This window comes from Mercenaria mercenaria, chromosome 16 (assembly GCF_021730395.1).
Source record: "Mercenaria mercenaria strain notata chromosome 16, MADL_Memer_1, whole genome shotgun sequence".
Lineage (NCBI taxonomy): Eukaryota > Metazoa > Mollusca > Bivalvia > Venerida > Veneridae > Mercenaria > Mercenaria mercenaria.
This window is the reverse complement of record NC_069376.1, coordinates 64,086,866-64,106,846: the sequence shown is the minus strand read 5'-3', so window position 1 is coordinate 64,106,846 and position 19,981 is coordinate 64,086,866. Positions and strand designations below refer to the sequence as shown.

General features: G+C 33.5%; 1 protein-coding gene across 1 annotated transcript in view; it reads left to right on the top strand.

The window, feature by feature from the left end:
* LOC123539643 (golgin subfamily B member 1-like) overlaps positions 1-19,981 on the top strand; it is a 228,021-nt gene that overhangs the window by 127,259 nt on the left and 80,781 nt on the right. The window contains exon 6 of the mRNA XM_045324320.2: positions 347-507. Coding sequence (XP_045180255.2) covers positions 347-507 — 161 coding nt within the window. The remainder of the gene's footprint in view (positions 1-346; positions 508-19,981) is intronic.

Genomic DNA, 19,981 nt, shown 5'->3' with positions numbered 1-19,981 from the left:
ATGTATACATGCAATACACCTTGTTAATTCGTTTATTTTGTAGAATACATTATTATATGTACGAAATATATACCAGGTATGTGTTTTTTCAATTTTAGAAGGGGAAAATGAAATAAAAGAATTTATCGATTAAGGCTGTAATGCCGATTTGACTTTATGATTTCCAATTACTTCTTCTTTTTGACAAAACGAAATTATACAAAACACACATACACACGCACACACAATTTGGTACAAAACATACCGAAGGCTATATAAAGGAAATGAAAAAAATTTGGAACATGTAGCATTGGATATAAGGTAAATTAGGTTATTTATATATTTATGTATTTTATCTTTTATATAGATGATTTGCGACTCATTATCAATACAAAGGAAGAAAAGAATGTTCTTTTGGATGAAGAAGTTCAGGAGTTAGGAAATTATATCAAGAAAGTACAAGATGACTCCCGTCGGCGAGAGATGGAACTACTTTCTGAGATGGACTTGATACACGGCAAGAATGAGGTTAGTATTGTGTTGTCAATCCTGTTTTAGTTTTTATCAAAAGTTTGATTTTGGAACAAACTTAGGACAATGTACATTTGTAAGTGTTTCTTTATAGTGAAACTTCCAAATTGTGAACAGTTTCCGCTATTTGCACATTTCTTAAATTACTTTTAGGTTCTACTAGAATGATTTAATGGTACTTGAACCCTTAGATCCGGTAACTATTGTTTACCATAATTACCTTGATACATGTGTGTAAACAACATAACAAGAAGAACGTTTTTTTTTACTGAGATAAAAATATATTTCTAGGTATTGTGAATGTAATGGAACTGTTTCATTTACAGATTTTTAATATTTCTTATCATAAGTCTGTCTCGCATTAGCGTTTAGGTACCTTTTATGTGAGAATAACACTGAAGTGTACAACTGACAAATAGCCATACAACTGACCAATAGCCAAAGTTAAAAGAAATAGAACGATTAATGTTTTAGAAAAAATATACGTGATGCATAATGATAAATACATATTACTGCCTAAATCAAACGTAAATTGAGCTTTGTAGATAAGTCTACAAATATACAGAAGCATTATTCAACTATGAAATATTGGACACAATATAAAAACGCCGTGAACACTCCAGTACCAAATTCAACTTAGCCAGACTAGTATGAGAAACTGTACCAATATGGGATTCAAGCATTTTGATTGATAAGATTCATTTAGGACGTTCAGTAATAAACCTTACATTAATGAAATGAATTCATATTGATCTTATTATACGTCATCTGTTAGTCGTATTGGCATTCGGTCTTCAGCCCTAAGGCCAGTTTAACCACTTTTGAACCAAGACCAGGGAAAATATGAATTCTTTTGATAGATAGCATTATGATTAGGGTATTGAAAAAATGGTTGTACTTAAATCACGCTTACACTACAGAACTGTTACTTGAATCACACAATACCATATAGAGTTGGTACTTAAATCACATTGACGGTACACAGTTATCAGTAAGACAGTCATTCTGTCCTGTCTCGAACACAAAGGAAGGAACGCATTCCAAATAAACATTATATTGCAATATACGTTTCTTATACATATTTCCGTAAAGAATGAAGGCCGTTGGGCTGTGTGTCTATTTGAATCACTGGTATTGCAAACCGTTAATGAGAATGGCAGACCAACTAATTTATAATCGACATTTTCCTTTATTACAGCTGTTACATAATGTGTTTACCTCTCAGACACTCATAGCAAAACATTGCAAGCAGCTCGTCACTTTTCCTGATGCTGGTAGAATGTTCTGCTGAGATCGTTTGTACAACAGATACAAACATGCATATTTACTTCTCATCATATTATTTTGTTCACACATGTAAAAAATATTTTCATAAAAAAAAACGGATTTTTATACCTATCTTGTACACTCATATATAACAAATAGGTCAAAGTCTTGGACTTTATTCTTACACAATCTGTGAATGCAATGATCATTTTGAATAACATGAATAAAAAATCTGCACAGCTCTTTCTTATATTACAGAGAATCAGGTAGTTTCAAAAATACTCAAGACATGAATCAGTAGTTTACTCATTTCAATGGTATGATGTTGATTAATAAGACTTGTCACAGTTTAGGAAACATCAAGTCTTAAAACGACGTTTTCCTTTTGTCATATGTTGGAAAATATAAAGTCTGTTACAGCTAGCCTTCTTCCTCTTGACACATTGAAGGGAGCATCCTGTCTGTTACAGCCTTTTCCTCTTGTCTGCAGCCTTTTTCCTCTTGTAACATTTTAAAAACTTCAATTATTTAAAGGCCTTCTTGCTCTTGATTCAGTTTAGGAAACATCAAGGCAATTACAACATTTTCCTCTTTTCTACAGCCTTATTCCTCTTGCCGCATTTTAGAAAACTGCAGCTATTAAAAGGCCTTCTTCCTCTTGTCTCATTTAATAAAACATCAAGTATATTACAACATTTTCTTCTTGTCTACAGTCTTCTTTCTATTATCATATTTTAGTAAATATCAATTTAAGACCTTTTTCGTCTTGTCACAGTTTAGGGAACATAAAGTCTATTACAGCCTTCTTCCTCTTATCACATTTTTAGGAAACAACAAGTATATTACAACATTTTCTTCTTGTCTACAGCCTTCTTTCTATTATCATTTTCGGAAATATTAAGTATTAAACGGCCTTTTTCGTCTTGTCACATTTTAGGAAACATCAAGTCTTTAAACCTTCTTCCTCTTGTCACATTTTAGAAAACATCAAGTCTTTAACAGCCTTCTTCCTCTTGTCCTGTACAATTCAATTTACTGTGCTCATTTCGGAAGCTAAATTATATAGATTATGTATGCTCACCATAAAGGGCTACAAGAGTTAGCCGCGAGATACAGCTGACTGAATCCATTTTTTTTGTAACCTCACTTTAAGGCTCTATCTGCGTAAGTTCATGTGCAGTACAAAAAGAAGTGTTTCCCTAACCATGTAACTATGCATAACATCTATTTGGACAGCTGTTTCAACTGTTTATTACATAACATTTAAATCATTATCGAACGGCAAATACCAAAATATCAATATTTCATAATTGTAAACAGCTGAAAATATTTACATTTTGTAAACATTACCCTTCACTACACAATACATCTTTGTACATATGTGTAATTATTCGGGTAGTTTAGAGTTCGGAATCTTTGAAACTACATATCTTTTATCGGCTCACATGTTGTATGTGAAGTGATATTTACGGAAAAAACTTTATATGAGATATTCACAGTGCAGTTTCACGCCCATTTGTTCTGAAGTAGAATTTTACTGTATGCTTAAGAGTAATTAGGTTTTAATCAATGCACCATTGTCTTTTACTTATAATTTGAAGTACTGTGGTATCAGGAAAACTGTTGTTTATTCTTTTTGATAATTATCCGATTGATTTTTTACAAGATTACTATTATTAGAAAAATTGCCTTGTGTCACATATCAGCTTGGCTACCGAAGTCTCTATTCACCTCAAGCAATGGGCAGCAGAAAAATCTAAAATATCCTCCAGTTAGATATTTTGCTGTAATTTCTAGTTTTGTGTGCATCTCAGAACGATACCTGTTAGCACGGTGCCTAATTGAATCACTGACAAAACTAGCTGTTTATTACAAAGACAGATGAAATAATTTATTATCGAATTTTCTTTGTACACCCAGAAAAACAAAATACAAATCCTTCTTGTCGTATAGGCAGAAGTGTAAGTGTAACTTATTTATTGTGCATGATGAAAATGTATTGCAAAAATCTAACAAGAACGGTTCAAGAACAACAGTTGTCCGGTTGTCTCTTTTTACATTACATACGCATACCTATCGTCAACGCATCGTATCTTTGAAGCATACTTTGTATCATACCTAATGATTGTATTAGAAAATATAGGTAAATTACTATAGCATGTTAGTGATCTACAAGAAAACTCAACAGTTTCGTCAAGCTCAGTTAATCCATCATATTTGTAATAACTGTTTATCTCTTCATTTTTTTTTTAAAACTTAAATGACTAATATCACATTTAAACGTCAGAAATGTATGCTCGCAAGATTTCATTTATTTTTTGGTGGGTGGGGGTAGGGGGTGGTTGGACAGGCGCACCCCCTAGAACAGGCGCACCCTCTAGATACGCCCTTTTAACCACAAAACTGTTTAGTAACATGCATTGTTGCCTATGACCTGATGCTTGATTTACAGTGGCACTTGTTCCACGATGCAATCCTATTTATGAAAATGAAAGCATATATATATAGTGGTAATTTAACATATAAACCCTGACAATTCTCTTAGCATTGTTCAAATAGATGAGAATGCAAGAAACAAGGGATAGGTGTTGATGACACGTGTATGTTAAAGGTCCAATACTAAGGAAAGTGAACATTTTAATTTCTTTTAAAAAGCACAGAAACTATTTCATTTTATTGGAAAATGAAAGTTGGTATGTAGAAATTTCGTAATAACGCAGTATATTTACAATTACTTTTTATGATATGAAGAAGTTAAAGACTGGGGGGGGGTCTCTGTCGATCATGAATTTCATAATAATACACATTACATTTTCTTGAGTTCAAGACTTTGTAAATTTTGACCTCCATCTTCATTATTTAGTCTTCAGATGAGTTATGCACTGGCTATGAAAAAATTGCCAACTCATTCTAGCATGCCCTTTAAGAATGTGTTTGTAATAACATAATGTTTGTTAAAGATATTCGTGATATGTTTACAATTTCAATGCGTTGAGGTTGTTTAGCTGTTTTCTAACTAAATGATATTTGTATAACTCATCATTCTAATGTACAGCAGAAATGGAAATAGCAAATTTACCGTGTACGGGAAAATGTCAGTTTTATTACCTGTTTAGTTACTAGTAGCCGTTTAATGTGTGTTGTTACCTTTTAGTTAGCCATTTCCTGTGAAGGTAATCATTTTCAAATTGATTGCGAAAAACGTCAATACACACGATATTTTCATATTTGAAACTACTTAACACAGTGGGTCTTTGATAATCCAGGGTATAGGTCCAGATAATGTTGGATATTCATTCAAATAGAATGACGCAGTTACTTCAAAATCACTATATCTGTTATAAGAGTGCTTAAAGGCAAATTCTTTCCGCGTATATTGAAAAGTATTCAAAACAACATCAGCAGTACGTAATTGATTGATATCGTGCAGATATTATTATTCCGTTTAAAGCTCAGTTACATTTAAGATCGCCGCGTAAAGGTGAGTCCCTAAAACCCCAGTCACACAATGGCACGGATAGCTACGTCTAGCCACGGATAGAAACGTGTAATCCGTTATCGATCCGTACTGAGCGACTCAAATTGTAGAATCCGTATCATCCGAACTACACTTGGTCAAAATGATTCAAAGTATCGTTACGGTGAAGGCCACCAAGTTAGTATCACTGCAGACCATCGTCCAATAGAAGTTTTAATAGTTCAAGTTAATAAAAGCTGGAAATTGCTATCGAATTTTCTGAAAGCCTAATGAAGTGGGTTTCATGTCAAGTTAATACTGTTACACAATTACTGTTTGTAAGTCCTTGCAAGCATTACTTTCAGTGTATCAGTTCGTGTCAACTGGGAGATAATATTATACCTTGTAACATAGCTGTCAAACGTTCATGTCATATTTTATTACCATTTATCATTCTCTTAGACTGTGTCAGCCAAGATAAACAGTGTACAGTTGCTTCGACATTTCCAACAACATTGTTTGCCTGTACCGTCTTTACAATACCTATAATGTGTCTCGTTTAAGACAGCTGCCGTTGTCTATTGTGTAACGATCAAGGCGTTTTAATATTAAACAATAATTATAGATATTAATCTGTCATATTTGTTTGAACGTGTATTTATTATAGATATCAGAAAAATTTTATAAGGAATTAGATACAATAAGTGATATCGTTAATATAGATTTGATGAAAATCATGTAATCATTGTTAGTACAAAAGAATAATGCATTTTATTATTTGATAAATGCATACCTTGTAGTTGTCATTGTATCTCATAATAGTATCAGTAATTCAGAGCCTTGAATTCTGTTGTAGCGCAAATGCATTTCCAGTGATATTTAGCTTCATTATTCGAAAATATGTAAAACGTTTGCATTCAGATCGCGCTGTGATTTGCACAATTTCCATAATATTAGCCGTATTTTGCGCATTTACAAGGCTATGCTCCTTCTTCGACTTAAGTTTTGTATGTAAGCTAGTATCTCAATATCCAATACTGGGATTAGATTGAAACTTGATACAGTTATTCACTGTGTTGATATGACATGCTGTGCATAGGTCCCTCAGCTTGTTTCTTCCCATAAATGATGCTCTTTTCTTGGTTGATCTTAAAAAGGGAAAGTCCTCTGACTCAAAAATATTACTGTATTCTTTATTCAAACGTGTAAGTGTCAAAGCCTTTGTCAATGTTTTTGTCCGCCAACAGCTTTTCGGAGTAGGGACGTTTATAATTGGGGTCTGGGTATGCAGATGCAGTAGAACATGACTGTTTATATATTATATGTTAAAATTTGTGTAAGTTTTTTCGCGAATTTACTTAGAATTCAAAACAATTAACATTTGATGACATTCACAATATGTTGCTCTTTTGCGAACCCATGTCTATGCTTACCTTTATGCATTGTGTATGTTTTATACAATAAAAAATATTGTATAATTGTATTGTTTATAATATGTTTAGTGGTCTTTTTCGTGTTCAAGATGAACCTACTCCTTGAGAAAGTTTCTCTTAGACTATGTCAGACAAAAGCATATTTATCACACGTGTTGTTTGTTCTGTAAGTTGCCAACTGGATAAACATTTCCATCTAAGATTCTTTCTGTCTCCACAATTTCTAAAATATTTTAATCATCTGTAACTTTTATTCTTGCTTTAAGTTTATTCTTGATTAAAGAAAATTCCTTTTTGTCAATTTTATAACATTATTTTTGCAACATATTTCAAATTGCCAAATCGAGTTTCAACAAGTTTTGAATTAAGATAAGTTGTTAGACCGGCAGGTCACTGAAGCCTTTAACTTTTCCAATACTATACGGTGTCCATATTTCAATTTGTTTTTGTCATGAGGATTCTTTTGTTCATCACGTGTAGTTCCCAGAGTTTCTACATCAGCTCCGTTATAAGAATGCATTTATTTTTAGTGCGTTTTCTGTTGACTCGATACAAAAAGTCCTCGTCTATTATGCCTTTTTATTGCAGCATAGGTGGCTCAGGGTTTGACCTTGGTTTGTCTTGATTTGCTATTGTAATTTTACTGTTTTTGTTAATGACATTAAAAATATTACAAGTAGTTTGAAAGAGGAGAAACTGGTAATGGTTTATTTTCATTAGGCTGCTCCACGAAAATTCTGTACAAATATATCAAACCATTCAATCTAATGAATTTTTTATCGCTTACATTGATGTTTTCGCCTACTGGAAAATAAAATAAAATACCTGGAAAGTTATGTGTTTTGTATCTACAGTAACAGATAATTACATCAGTGTGTAACCTCATAAAGTCATATCGTCTGTTGGATCTTATAATTTCCGAAAGCAGTTGGGATCGCCTTCGAAATTTAGGTTTTTAGTATTGTGTGTTGTATCCTGTAAGACGAACGGCCGTAGTTTTTCGGAAAAGTGGAATATTATTTTCGCCGTTAGGTAGGTAAACATACATTTACAAAAGTCACTTTTCGATAATTTTCGTTTGAGGAAAAGAGATGGCGTTCCGTTTTCAGAAACATTTTGTGTTGCTAACTGGAAGTCATGGCTTAGCGTCATTTTCTTCCTGATAACCTAGACCTCGTCTGTATACATCAGCATGTCTCGGATACGCCTCATATTTATATACTAAATAATGTACATTTACTAGATGTTTTAAACCTACACGTTTTAATATGGCATAGTATGAAAACGGAGCGGTATTGAGCGCTCTTAAATGTAATGTCACAGTTTAGATATAGACGTGGTATGACAGGACAATAACATATTTTTTTTAATGAAATTCGTTTGAATATAAATATGCTCTATCTGACTTATTGCTGTTTTACTTTAGTGCATTATATGCTAATACATACATATTTTGAACGTTGAAAAACAAATTGTTATGTCACCCGGTACTAGCAATTTACGATAAATGGAATTGTTCTGTTTAGATATATAACTTTATCGCTACCTTTCGCCAGTAATGTAATTTGGTGCTTATCTGGTTTATTTTTGGAATTCAAAAATCAGGAAACTATTGATGTTTTATCAACGCATCTGTTTTGCGTTAAGTGATATATTCACCATTTCAATGTTAAGCATATATGAATGATATCTTTGGTAATATAAGTGCTGGTGTCTGTTTTACAGCCGTTTGCCCAGAGGTAGCAATTTTCCGAATGGATTTCAAGAAAAGATGGTCGGTTGGCAAGAAATACAATATGATCTTTTACTGTTTCAAATGAAATTACAAAGACGATATTCTGTTTACACAGGAAACGTTGCTACCGGGCTCTTTAAGAGGTATAAATGGAACAAATATTAGTTTTCAAAAGCTAAATATTTACTTTCTTAGAAGTACGTTTGCTGTCTATATGGCTCAAGGCCGTTGTCTGCTCTGTAAGCATTTAAAATACTTTCGAAACCAGGTAATACAGATATAGTTAAGGTCTCTTAAAGGCATGGATCTGTAAGTAATGCAGTATAATTTGAAGCAATATCTCCTTTGTTCGTAGAGGCATATCTGTTTCAGATTGAGTTAAATGTTAGCAGAGATAAACAATGCTAATATGCTTTAAATATTATATTGATATATAATAATAATAGTAGATAAACGTACAAAGTTTTCTAATGACAGTCCGGTATTTCTTGCCAAACTTGTTTTTCTTCAGTGACTGTATTCCTTGTTCTGCATGCATTTAGTCTGGATTACAAATCTATACACCTCGTTGAATGTTATGCCAAACAAATATGATATGTTTTACGGTTGCATACACTTTCTAACAATTTTTGCTTCGTCAGTGGGCATTTCCATCACCGATGATAAACCTGTCTCTTCGATGTCACATTTTGTTCATCTTTTATAAAAGTATGTTGTAATTTGCGCATTATATCCGAAAATAGCAGAAAATGATAAATTTGTTTTGAATTTATTGCTGATACAGACATATAATAAATGGTATAATTTCACTCTCCCCCTGTTTATGATATAAGATTGTGTTGTAAAGTATCTATGTCTTGAAATAGGATTTTTTTTCGAAGTTGTGACTGTAGATAAATAATTTTTAACTTGCTTCAATACAATAGCCCGACATTTTCTTTATATTTTTGGTTTCAAGTTTTAAAACGATTATTTAGAAACTGTCGGAACGTGCATCTGTTCTGTTCAAACAACTCCAAGTGCCTGTTCTAGCTGGAATTCCAAACGAATACATTTACTGCCAAAATGTCAGAAAAAGGGGTATCTGTTAAAAACTTATTTTATCGTCTGCTTGAATTTATTTTAGAAATTCGGTGACATATGTAATTATCTTTATCAAGCAGTGAAACAAATCTATATCTTATAGATAACTTTTGCAATTGATCCTGTTCCCTTTCACAATTAGTTTGAAAAGTCTAGATATAAAACAAATTTTAATCAAAAGTAGGAATGGGAGAGATTATATGTTTTGATTAAAAAGGGAAAGGGCAAGTGAAACCTTGTGGCTCGTGTAATTCAAAGTTATGTCTTCTTCACATATTAATTATGCGTGTATTTGAATAAATAGATCATAACTAGGTGTTAAAGACATATATGGTACGCCATTCCGCCATGCTGAAGTGCAAACTCGCATTTAAAACTTTAAGATTTTAGTGTAAGGCATGTGAGTTAGTTGAGATAAGCGAGTTTCACATTTCATTACCTCTAATAAAAATTCTAAATAAACCCGAGCCAGCTGCTATGTTGCTTATTGCGTTTTGTTTCTAGTACCATATGCTAATCTCTGGCGTGGTCAGAGCTGAGCTGATGAGCCGACCTATGGACAGGTCCGGACCAAGCAAGACATTAGAATACTAGTATGCCGTTTCCAGTGTGTATTACCTTTGATGGAAAAGTGTGATTGAAAGTTTAAGTTTATTAAAGTCTTGTCTTGTCTTGTTCTTATTTAGTAGTAAGAAAGCATTCAACAGTGTACTGGACTATATAATCGATCCCAAGACCGCTTAATGCGATTTTTCATCTGTCATTCCATCAGTATGTCATCATGTTCATGTCCGCTCCGTACTCTGCCATCCATCAAGTGATTTTAATAGTTCATAACAAAGATATCTCCCATAAAGATTCGATATATCATGCGCAACAACCGCACACTTAGTTTAATGGTCAAGATCACACTTGAAGGTCAAAGGCGAACACGATTTGTTAAACTCTGCTATCAATGAAGGGACTTAGCACAAATGCTATCCATAACAAAACGGCCAGCCATGCTAAAAAAAAACAAAGTTCAGTATTTATCTATGGATATTCAAATAATCCGGTATTCTGAGTTTTTGTTTTGTTTCTGAATTACCCGCCTTTAATATGATGATGCATTTCAGTATTTTTTTATCCTATTCTAACAAATTTGTGCAAGAAATTACATAAAAAATATATAAGTCATATATTATCAAGTATCTAAAAGGAACTTACAGTTATAGATTTCAACACATACAAAGTCAAATCAAGATCTATTGCATTATAGCATATTGCATTATCTGTACCAAGTCTGGAATTCTGAAATACTAAATATTTCATCGGCGCATCTGTCGTGTGTGAAGTGATAGGTTTCCACAGTTTCAATGTACATCAGATAAGAGAAAAACATTTATAGTAGGAAACTGAAGTGTTGAAATGTGTATTTTGTAACCATTTGCCCTGAATTGACAGTTTCAGAATGAGGATGATTGTTTTCTATCAATACAGCATAGGTTTGCTATGATTAGAATGCATTGTATATCTTATCCCCAAGACTCACCTACATAATCATCTATCTAGATATTAATCACTAAAGTGAAACACTTGGTTTACCAAATCTCATCATATAAGTTACATTTGTTTTAAAATAGAATTCACCGTCGGCGCCGTTGTTGGCGTTGGCTTCAGTCACATATACTTCAAAGACATTTATACTGCACGTTTTAAATATAAGTATCAGGATCAAGTGTTAATACGCTTTTTTGTCAGACTTCGTGTATATTGTAGCTTGCGTGCTACAGAAGAAATGTTCCTAGTGACTAGACAAAATGTCGCATACATGACCCATGCTTGGTGGTCAGAGATCAAGGTCACTATTGAAATTAAAATGAAAATAGTAGTTGTTCCATAGCTTCTAAATGAATCGAAGGATTTTTTACTACTTCACAGAAATATTCCCCATGATTAGACTATGTGTCGTGCACATGCCCATAGTTGTCGATCAAAGGCCAAGGTCACTATTGAAGGTCAAGTAGAATTGTGTTTATGTGATTTGATGTATTATCTTAGTGCTTCACGCAAATACTCCACATGATGAGACAATGTGTCGATCAAGGTCACTATTGAAGGTCAAGTAGAATTGTGTTTATGTGATGTGATGTATTATCTTAGTGCTTCACGCAAATACTCCACATGATGAGACAATGTGTCGATCAAGGTCACTATTGAAGGTCAAGTAGAATTGTGTTTATGTGATGTGATGTATTATCTTAGTGCTTCACGCACATACTCCCCATGATGAGACAATGTGTCGATCAAGGTCACTATTGAAGGTCAAGTAGAATTGTGTTTATGTGATGTGATGTATTATCTTAGTGCTTCACGCAAATACTCCCCATGATGAGACAATGTGTCGATCAAGGTCACTATTGAAGGTCAAGTAGAATTGTGTTTATGTGATGTGATGTATTATCTTAGTGCTTCACGCAAATACTCCCCAAGATGAGACAATGTGTCGATCAAGGTCACTATTGAAATTTAAGTAAAATAATGATTGTTTCTTCACTCCTAAGTGCCTTGAAGCATTTCTAGACCTAACACTGTTGCCAACAACCACAAGGGACGAACACAACAAAGTTTTCCACCGCTAGAGGACTTCTTTATTGCTACTGCAATACACTATCACTCGTTTAGAACGGGTAGTCACATTTTGTCATACAGTGGTATGGAAAATGTCGTATTAAAGGTAGGAGTATATCATCAAACCAATGCAGAAATATTTGATAAACGAACAACATCTTTGCCAACAATTTACCTGCCAATTACATTTTCTGTCGTTTTGTCCCGTAAGATGGATACATAAAATATTACGAAAATGTTGTCCCCCTTTAAAAATGAATGCCATCTGTAAAGAAATAAAAATTGCTAAAACCTAAGTTCAACTAAGTACATGGAATTTCAGCATTGGGACGGGATATTATTGCAAATGCATCAAAACGAAGACATGTAACAGTTCTTTGAAAATGGTGAGATGTGGCCCCTTTATGTAGTCCCTTTACGGACTTCCATGAATATATAAGAATACTGACAATTATTTTGTAGATAATTTACATATTCATATGCTGTTCTATTTTCATGTGAAACAACCCTTTCTTTCTATGATTTGGTGTTGTTTGCAATTGTTTCCTCTAAATGTAAGGCTAATCCTTATATAAATTAGCATGTGACTGCATTCGTTATAGACAGAGCAGTCTGGTTTCAGATAAATACATAATTGTTTCGGATCTGCGCTGAAGTTTGCCTCTCACATTTTCTTTGTTGAATGATTTAAATTTAATAAGCTTTTGTTTCTGTTGTCAGTCTTTTTTGATTTACAAGGTGTTTTATACCTCTATTCTTGTACATGCCCATTCTCGACGGCAAAGTTCTGCTGAGCGTTCGTGAGATGTTATTGTTTTTTGTTAGGAAAAGGTTCATTTTTCATGAGGATTATTTGCACAGAACAAAACTCTTTTGTTAAAAAAGATTTTGAAAAAGCAAGATGGACAGGAATAGTCAATAATTATTATCTCAAGTACAGACACGGCACAAAACCCAGGGACAAACTATACCGAGATGAAATGTGTTGGCCGTATTGTTATCCTACGGTACATTAGCAATAGAATGAATCGCCAACGATGTTTTTGACTTTATTTACTATTTCATAAAATATAAATAGCTTTTATCTATTGGATATGTGTGTTTCTTTAGAATACCGGAAAACTCGGAAGCTGCTGATGTTTTTATCGGTACATCTGCTATTCAATAGTTTAGTGTACACATTGTATGAAAATAACATTTATGTGAGAAAATCAAAGTGCTTCAGCCATTCCTACTGAAGTAGCAATTTTCAGAATAGATCTCAAAAGACGATGATTAATTGTTAATCAAAAACCATTAAGAAAACATTAACATCTTGTGGCTAAAAGCATTTGTTTATTTTGTAGAAACCGAATAATCTGTCTTTGTCAAAAGGTCATGTAATGGTTTAACTCTCAAACTAACCATCAGCCAGATATTTAGTTTGGTACTTTTGTACTTTTACCCCGATGTCTGCTCGTATTTGACATAATGGGCCTTCTTCCTAAAGCCAGACAAATAACCAAAATGGGATAAAAACAGTCTTTATTGAGATGTTGGAGTAGCCCTTTGTTAAAGCAACACTATGCTATGGTAACACACAGTTATCATACTTGCCTGATCTGTCTTTAATAGGAAATTCCACGCTATAAAATCCATTTTTTAGAAAGATGTGTTATTTATTAGATATTTTTCGATTAATTTTGGAATTTCGATATTGGAAAGCTATTGATATTTTATTGGCGCATGTGCTGAGTACTGAGTGATTTATGCTGTATGTTGAGTGATATATGGTAGCTGATGTTTATACAAGGGATAATTCTGTCTGGGTACAGTATTTACCTTCTGCTAGATTTCAAGAAGATTTGATTGTAATCAGCCCTGCGCAATAATTACATTCTGGAAACATTAGCCTCAGACGGACGTCTGTGTACCCCTGAGTAATTCACATCATTTTAAGAAGACAGTTATTTCATTCTTTTTGTGGCGACATTTGTGGTTATAATATACCTACTTCTGGAAAGAGCATTTTATCTTGTCTTACTTGTCCTCAGACATAAATGCCAAAACAACATGTCAAGTTAATCTCAGGCTATTGTTAATAATAAATATGTGCTAATTGTTTGTTAATGACAAAAAACAGCCATGACCTTGAAAATATTTTGAACTATCCGTAAGTATTGACCTGGCACTCATGAATATTCCGTATGTTTCCGTAAATTAATTTTCGGTGTACGAACCCAAACAATGATATAGCTATTGAAAAGCCAATTATATACCAACACGTATCATGTGCAGATATAACTGTGCGGACAAAGCCTTTTACCTCTAATCTCAGGGTTGAGTGTTCGAGTCCTCTGTCTGACCAAATTGTTTTTTTTATGATTCTATCTGTAAAAGATGGAAACTTGTCACACTTACCATGTTTATCAACGAAATACTCTACTATCGATTACCATTCTTCTATGTACATAACACCGTTGTACAAAATGTCGTTTAAAATCTTCAGGACCGGACAAGCATTCACTCATTCAACGGACAATTCAAAGAACTGTTGTTAGCGATACAAAATGCAATGTTTCATACAAAAATATATAATCATAGATACAAATACAAACACAAGGAATTATATCTTAAAAAATGGTTAGAAAACAATTCGAACCTATGGTAACGTGTTTTCAAGTCGGAGAGCTTACCACTACACCACTGTGCCGTTGGTTCTATAAATTGATTATTTTGATAAATCTAGATATTTTCAGGACACGAATATCACGTGAAATAACGAAAACGCCCGAAAATATTGGCGAAGATTAATGAGTGCCAGGTCAATACTTACGGACAATACCCAATGTCTGCCTATAAGTTGCTCTGCTTTGGTTTGAACATTAAAATTTAGTCATATACATTGTTCTTTATAGTTATGAAACAAACACAAAGTTCATGGGTTGAAAATCTTTCTTAATTAACCCTTAGCCTGCTAAATTTCTAAAATGGACTGTTCCATCATTCAGTTTGGGCAATACCATTTATTATTCGAAGGGGTGTTCACTGAAAATTTACTAACTGAATAGCGAACAGTGCAGACCATGATCAGACTGCACGGATGTGCAGGCTGATCTTGGTCTGCACTGGTCGCAAAGGCTGAAATATTCGCCGCCAGCAGGCTAAAGGTTAACATACTATTAACGTCGAAAATTGTCTGTTAAAACATGGGAACAAGTATACAATGGTTATAAAAGACGTTTTTCTTTTCAAAACATTCACATGACTATTAATTCAAAACACTTTAATTCTTGCGGTATTTGAAACATTATAAAATTCTTATCTCTCTTATTTATATCAAGTCTTACAGGATAATTGAATAAAGATATCTGCAAACTAACTTGTTTTTATTTCTGCAGTAGCAGATATTTACATCAGCAAGTACACTGATAAAGTCATAAAATCTACCGAATCTTGTAATCTCAGAAAGCATTTTGGAACTTCGGTCTCCGCCCAGAAAATATAGGTCTGTTGTTTTGCTAAGTTTTTAATGTATGATACAAGCAGAACATCACATATTATTTTGATTGGCTGACAATCAGTCGTGGCTGCTTTTGGGGAAAGGTTTTGCAATTCTCCCATGTTAAACAAGTTGGGCAAGGACATTCATCCGTACAAGTTATATTTTCGCAAATCTTAAGTTAATTCTGGTCTGACCTCGACTTGAGGCATTACCATAACTGCTTTTGCCATAACTGTCATTAAGAAGGCCGATAATGTTTAGAATATTAGACAATCGATTTCATTGGTTTTGCTGTAATATTTTATTGTGTTTTATATATTTAGAGAACGATAATACGACACAAGACTGTAATATCGAGTTCAGATAATTTATGTTTTGGAATAAAATGGGATGCTCTCATGTGTTGTTTTTGCCATTGGTCGACCCAAGAGATTGCCTGACTGTGTTCATTTCTTTCTTTGTGGTGGCTTTATGTTTGGCTTTCTCTATATAGTTTGCGTATGTATGTCCACAAATACATACTATGTTTGGTTGCAGTACGAGGAGATTGCCTTCTTTAAATGTGGTCTTTCCTAGTGGATATCTGTCCTGGTTTGTTTGGGATGAAATACATGAGTTTTGGTTTTTGAAAAAAGTTACGTTATGTCAATTTCATACTGTATTAACATGGGTGTTAGTGATTGCTATATAACCAAACGCTCTATAATTTAAACTGTGAATGTAAATATTTACATGTATAGAAATATGTACTGTGTCATTTTATTATCAAACTATGTCAATACTACAATGACAAGCGACGTAAGCAAGTTGTATATACGGAATACGGATATGAAGACAAAATCTACCAGAGTCTTGTCAGGAACTGTTTTATAAGTGTGAACAGACTCAATCAAACCGAGTCTGCTATTACTCTTTTTTGGTTGCATTCTATGCTTCCAAGGGATCTTTTTACAGATTTTATTAAGTAAGCCGTAGGTAACGGAAAATAAATGACTCAAGGTATACCATCTTAGGCACATAAAATAAAATGTCAGTTATCTTGTTGTGCTGTCGCTTGGCTAACAGAACCCAAGTAGCCGTTAGGAAAATAAAAACAACAGAATTGTGTACATTGCAAAGACTATTGCCTTATTATAGTATTTGTTTGATGTCTCGAGCACAGCGCCAATGACTTTGTCAGCCCTGCGTCAGATGTTCAGAGAAATAAGACGAGATTAAAATCTTAATTAATATATGTTTACAGACCTGGTAGAGTAAGCAATTAATTAAGTGTCATAAGGGAATACACCATCAGCTGCATAAACATAATCTTGTAACGTGCACCAAGCAAATGAGATAACCTACATCAGGTGTATTTATATATAAAACGCCTTATGTTCAATGATAAAACTGAAACATTGTCTGAAGGTGCTTTTGTTCTTTTAATGATTAAAAGTTGTTACAACGGTTTATCGTACCCACACATTGCAGTGGTGCCAAAATGATAAAATGAATATCTTTTCTAACCTGATTTTATCGTTTGCAATTCGCTTAATACTTGAGAATGGATATTTTGTGCTTATGTTTTTGCAGACTGCGATGCAAATATTCATCATGATAACAATATAGAAATTGTTTATTCATATTTAACATAATATAGAAATTGTTTATTCATATTTAACATTATCCGCACGCCTTTGCGTGCAATTAGGTCAGTCAGTACGGCATTGAGATGTCACTGGGCGATGCAACAGTCAAAACCTTAAAAAAAAACAGTGACAAAAAGTCCAACGGGATAACGCCACTGCCCCCGCAGCACTAAACGTGCATATACTCATACACAGCGGCTGAGCACATGCTATATATCTTCCTCCTTTGATACATGTACTCTGGTCTTGATAACTGGAAGTTTTTACGATTGCTGTTTGAAATAACATCAACCGCAAAAAGCAAGGGTGATTTTGCAACTAGAGGGAGGGAAATTGTTCACAGGTATGTATAATAACATTTGCAACTGATTCACAGCAAAAAAAAAAGATGCATATTTTTCTCGACAATGCTACAAAAAAAAGGTATGAACACTTTGAGCTGTTATTTCATGTAAATAACATCCTGTTATATTTCAAAACACAGACGTTTGTTATTTTAAAACTGTTTACCAATTAAAGCATGTGGCATCCATGCAAACACGGATTCTGCTAGATCTATAGATATTTCTTGGACGTCATCTAAAAAGTAGTTCCTGTTGTTACAGTTTTAATGAAAGTGATACAACGTGTGTGATCTACTTTTGACAATTACTTTCTTGTCTATTTTTCCCGCCTGGTAGTGTGTCGTCTAACACAAACATTTTCACAGAATGACAATATCTGATTCCCCATATACACTATCGGCCCTTAGTTTGAACAATTAAAATTGGCATTGCGCAATATTGCAGTATATATGGACAATAAAAATAATAAATATAATGTTAAAATTATTGTAGTTTTTACTAGATCATCTGGTATGTAAGCATTACCTGTCTTAGCGGCTCCCTGTATTTGGCAGTCACTTTCCTTAAGCAGCTTTTCAGCTAACTTTCAAAATTGACTTTTTATTCTAATTCATCTTGTCTGAAACAACAACCTGCTTTAAGCAGCCAAATTGTTTTGTCCCTCAACTTACTTAATTACAAGACATCAACTCAACTTTACGTAATATGAAGTACTTTCCAAGCCAGTTGTCAGTTTTGTTGTGTTCCATTACCTATTTCGTGACATAATTTGTTATGCTATGCAGCTCCTAGATCAATATTTCCTAGTTATGTCTATTGAATCCATGATTCCTCAGTTATTTACGTTTCTCGTGTTGCTTTTTGATCTGATTTGTGTTGTAAACAAAACAAGCTTCCAGTCATTCAACGAACTGATGGCATTGACCCGAAAAGTTTTAAATATGCATACTTAACTATTGACTTTTGCCACTATCTGTTAGCCGCAGATCGTGTAGTTCTAAACAAAATATTTAAATGAACTTTTTGTCTTTAAAAAACAAAATGGCGTTGTGTTGATTTCACGGACCTACCGGTAATCCCCAATATTGATACGAATGAGCATAAGTGACCATGCTTCTTTAGTGGATGCATCATATGTAACACGGTAGTCAAAATAAAACCGAATTTTATCATGTAGTATCGGTCCCATTTGAATAATATATAAGCATGTAATAAACTAGTAAACTGTGAAATAGTGTTTGTTTTGTCGATTCGTTATACTGTGGTGCAGTCGCGTTTTGGTAAGAAAATATAAAATATTTTATTGCAAGCGTCTCAAGTGATACAAAAAGTATTTCTGCCGACTTAAGTACTTGAAGAAACCTGTTAGTTTTATACCTTACTTGAAGTGATCGGCTTAGTACCACTTATCTAAATCTAATGTTCAAATTGTTCCTACTTTGATAGAAAATATGTAGCATTTGTTTACGTAGGTTGATCTGCTATGTAATATTCGACTCAACTAGAATTATTTGACCTGTATCAGCGAGAGCTGGACGCATTATTGAGACTAATGTACTGGTTTATGGCCCTTTCATTGTTATAATAAATAGAATTTGAACAGAACTTTGTGTAAACAGCACTTGTTGATTTAATGAATGTCGAGATACTTCGTTACATCTTTTCTGACGTCATATTTGACGTCTGGACAAAAGCAATCCAGTATTTTTCCGTATCCGATAGCAGTTGAATATATGGTATTTTGTTCTTCTGTGAAGTACACACTGTAGTTTAGACATAATTCATAAAATAAAATGTTTAATAAAATAGTCCAACAGTTTGCTTTTGCAGCCTATCTTGTTTCTCATGAGTGTGTATATCTAACGCATTGTAACAAACTATATATAATTGCATTGAAGAAAACAAACATGGTTGGTAACCAATATAGTATTATCATTAATGAACAAAAACAAAATTAGATCATAAGAATGTTTTTATTTAAGAGCTAGATAATTCACTTATTTGAAGTAGATTTGCTTCATAGACTGCTCCAGGCGGTTCACTGCACAGTAAAACTGTTAACATAGACGAATATTCGAAAAGAGTTTAGAGATATGCAATCAGCGATGTTTCTTTTTTGCCAAAAGCTGAGGCAAACTGCTTTTATGTAAATTATATAAATAGCATCTTATCATCTGAAGGAATATCTCCTTTATTTTTTCTAGGATTATAAGCTTTTCTCCTTTGTTAGAGGCGCCTTAAAATTAAAAGTCCAGCTATAAGAATTACAATATTTCACGATAGATGTATGTTTCAGAAATAGACAATTCTACATGCGATTCTTTAAATCTGCCAGAGATTGTATGATTCCTTCAGCGTGTACTTAGTCGATTCCCTTGTGTTTTACTCCTCTTCAACATAAATGCCAAACTAATATATGTTGTGTTTTACA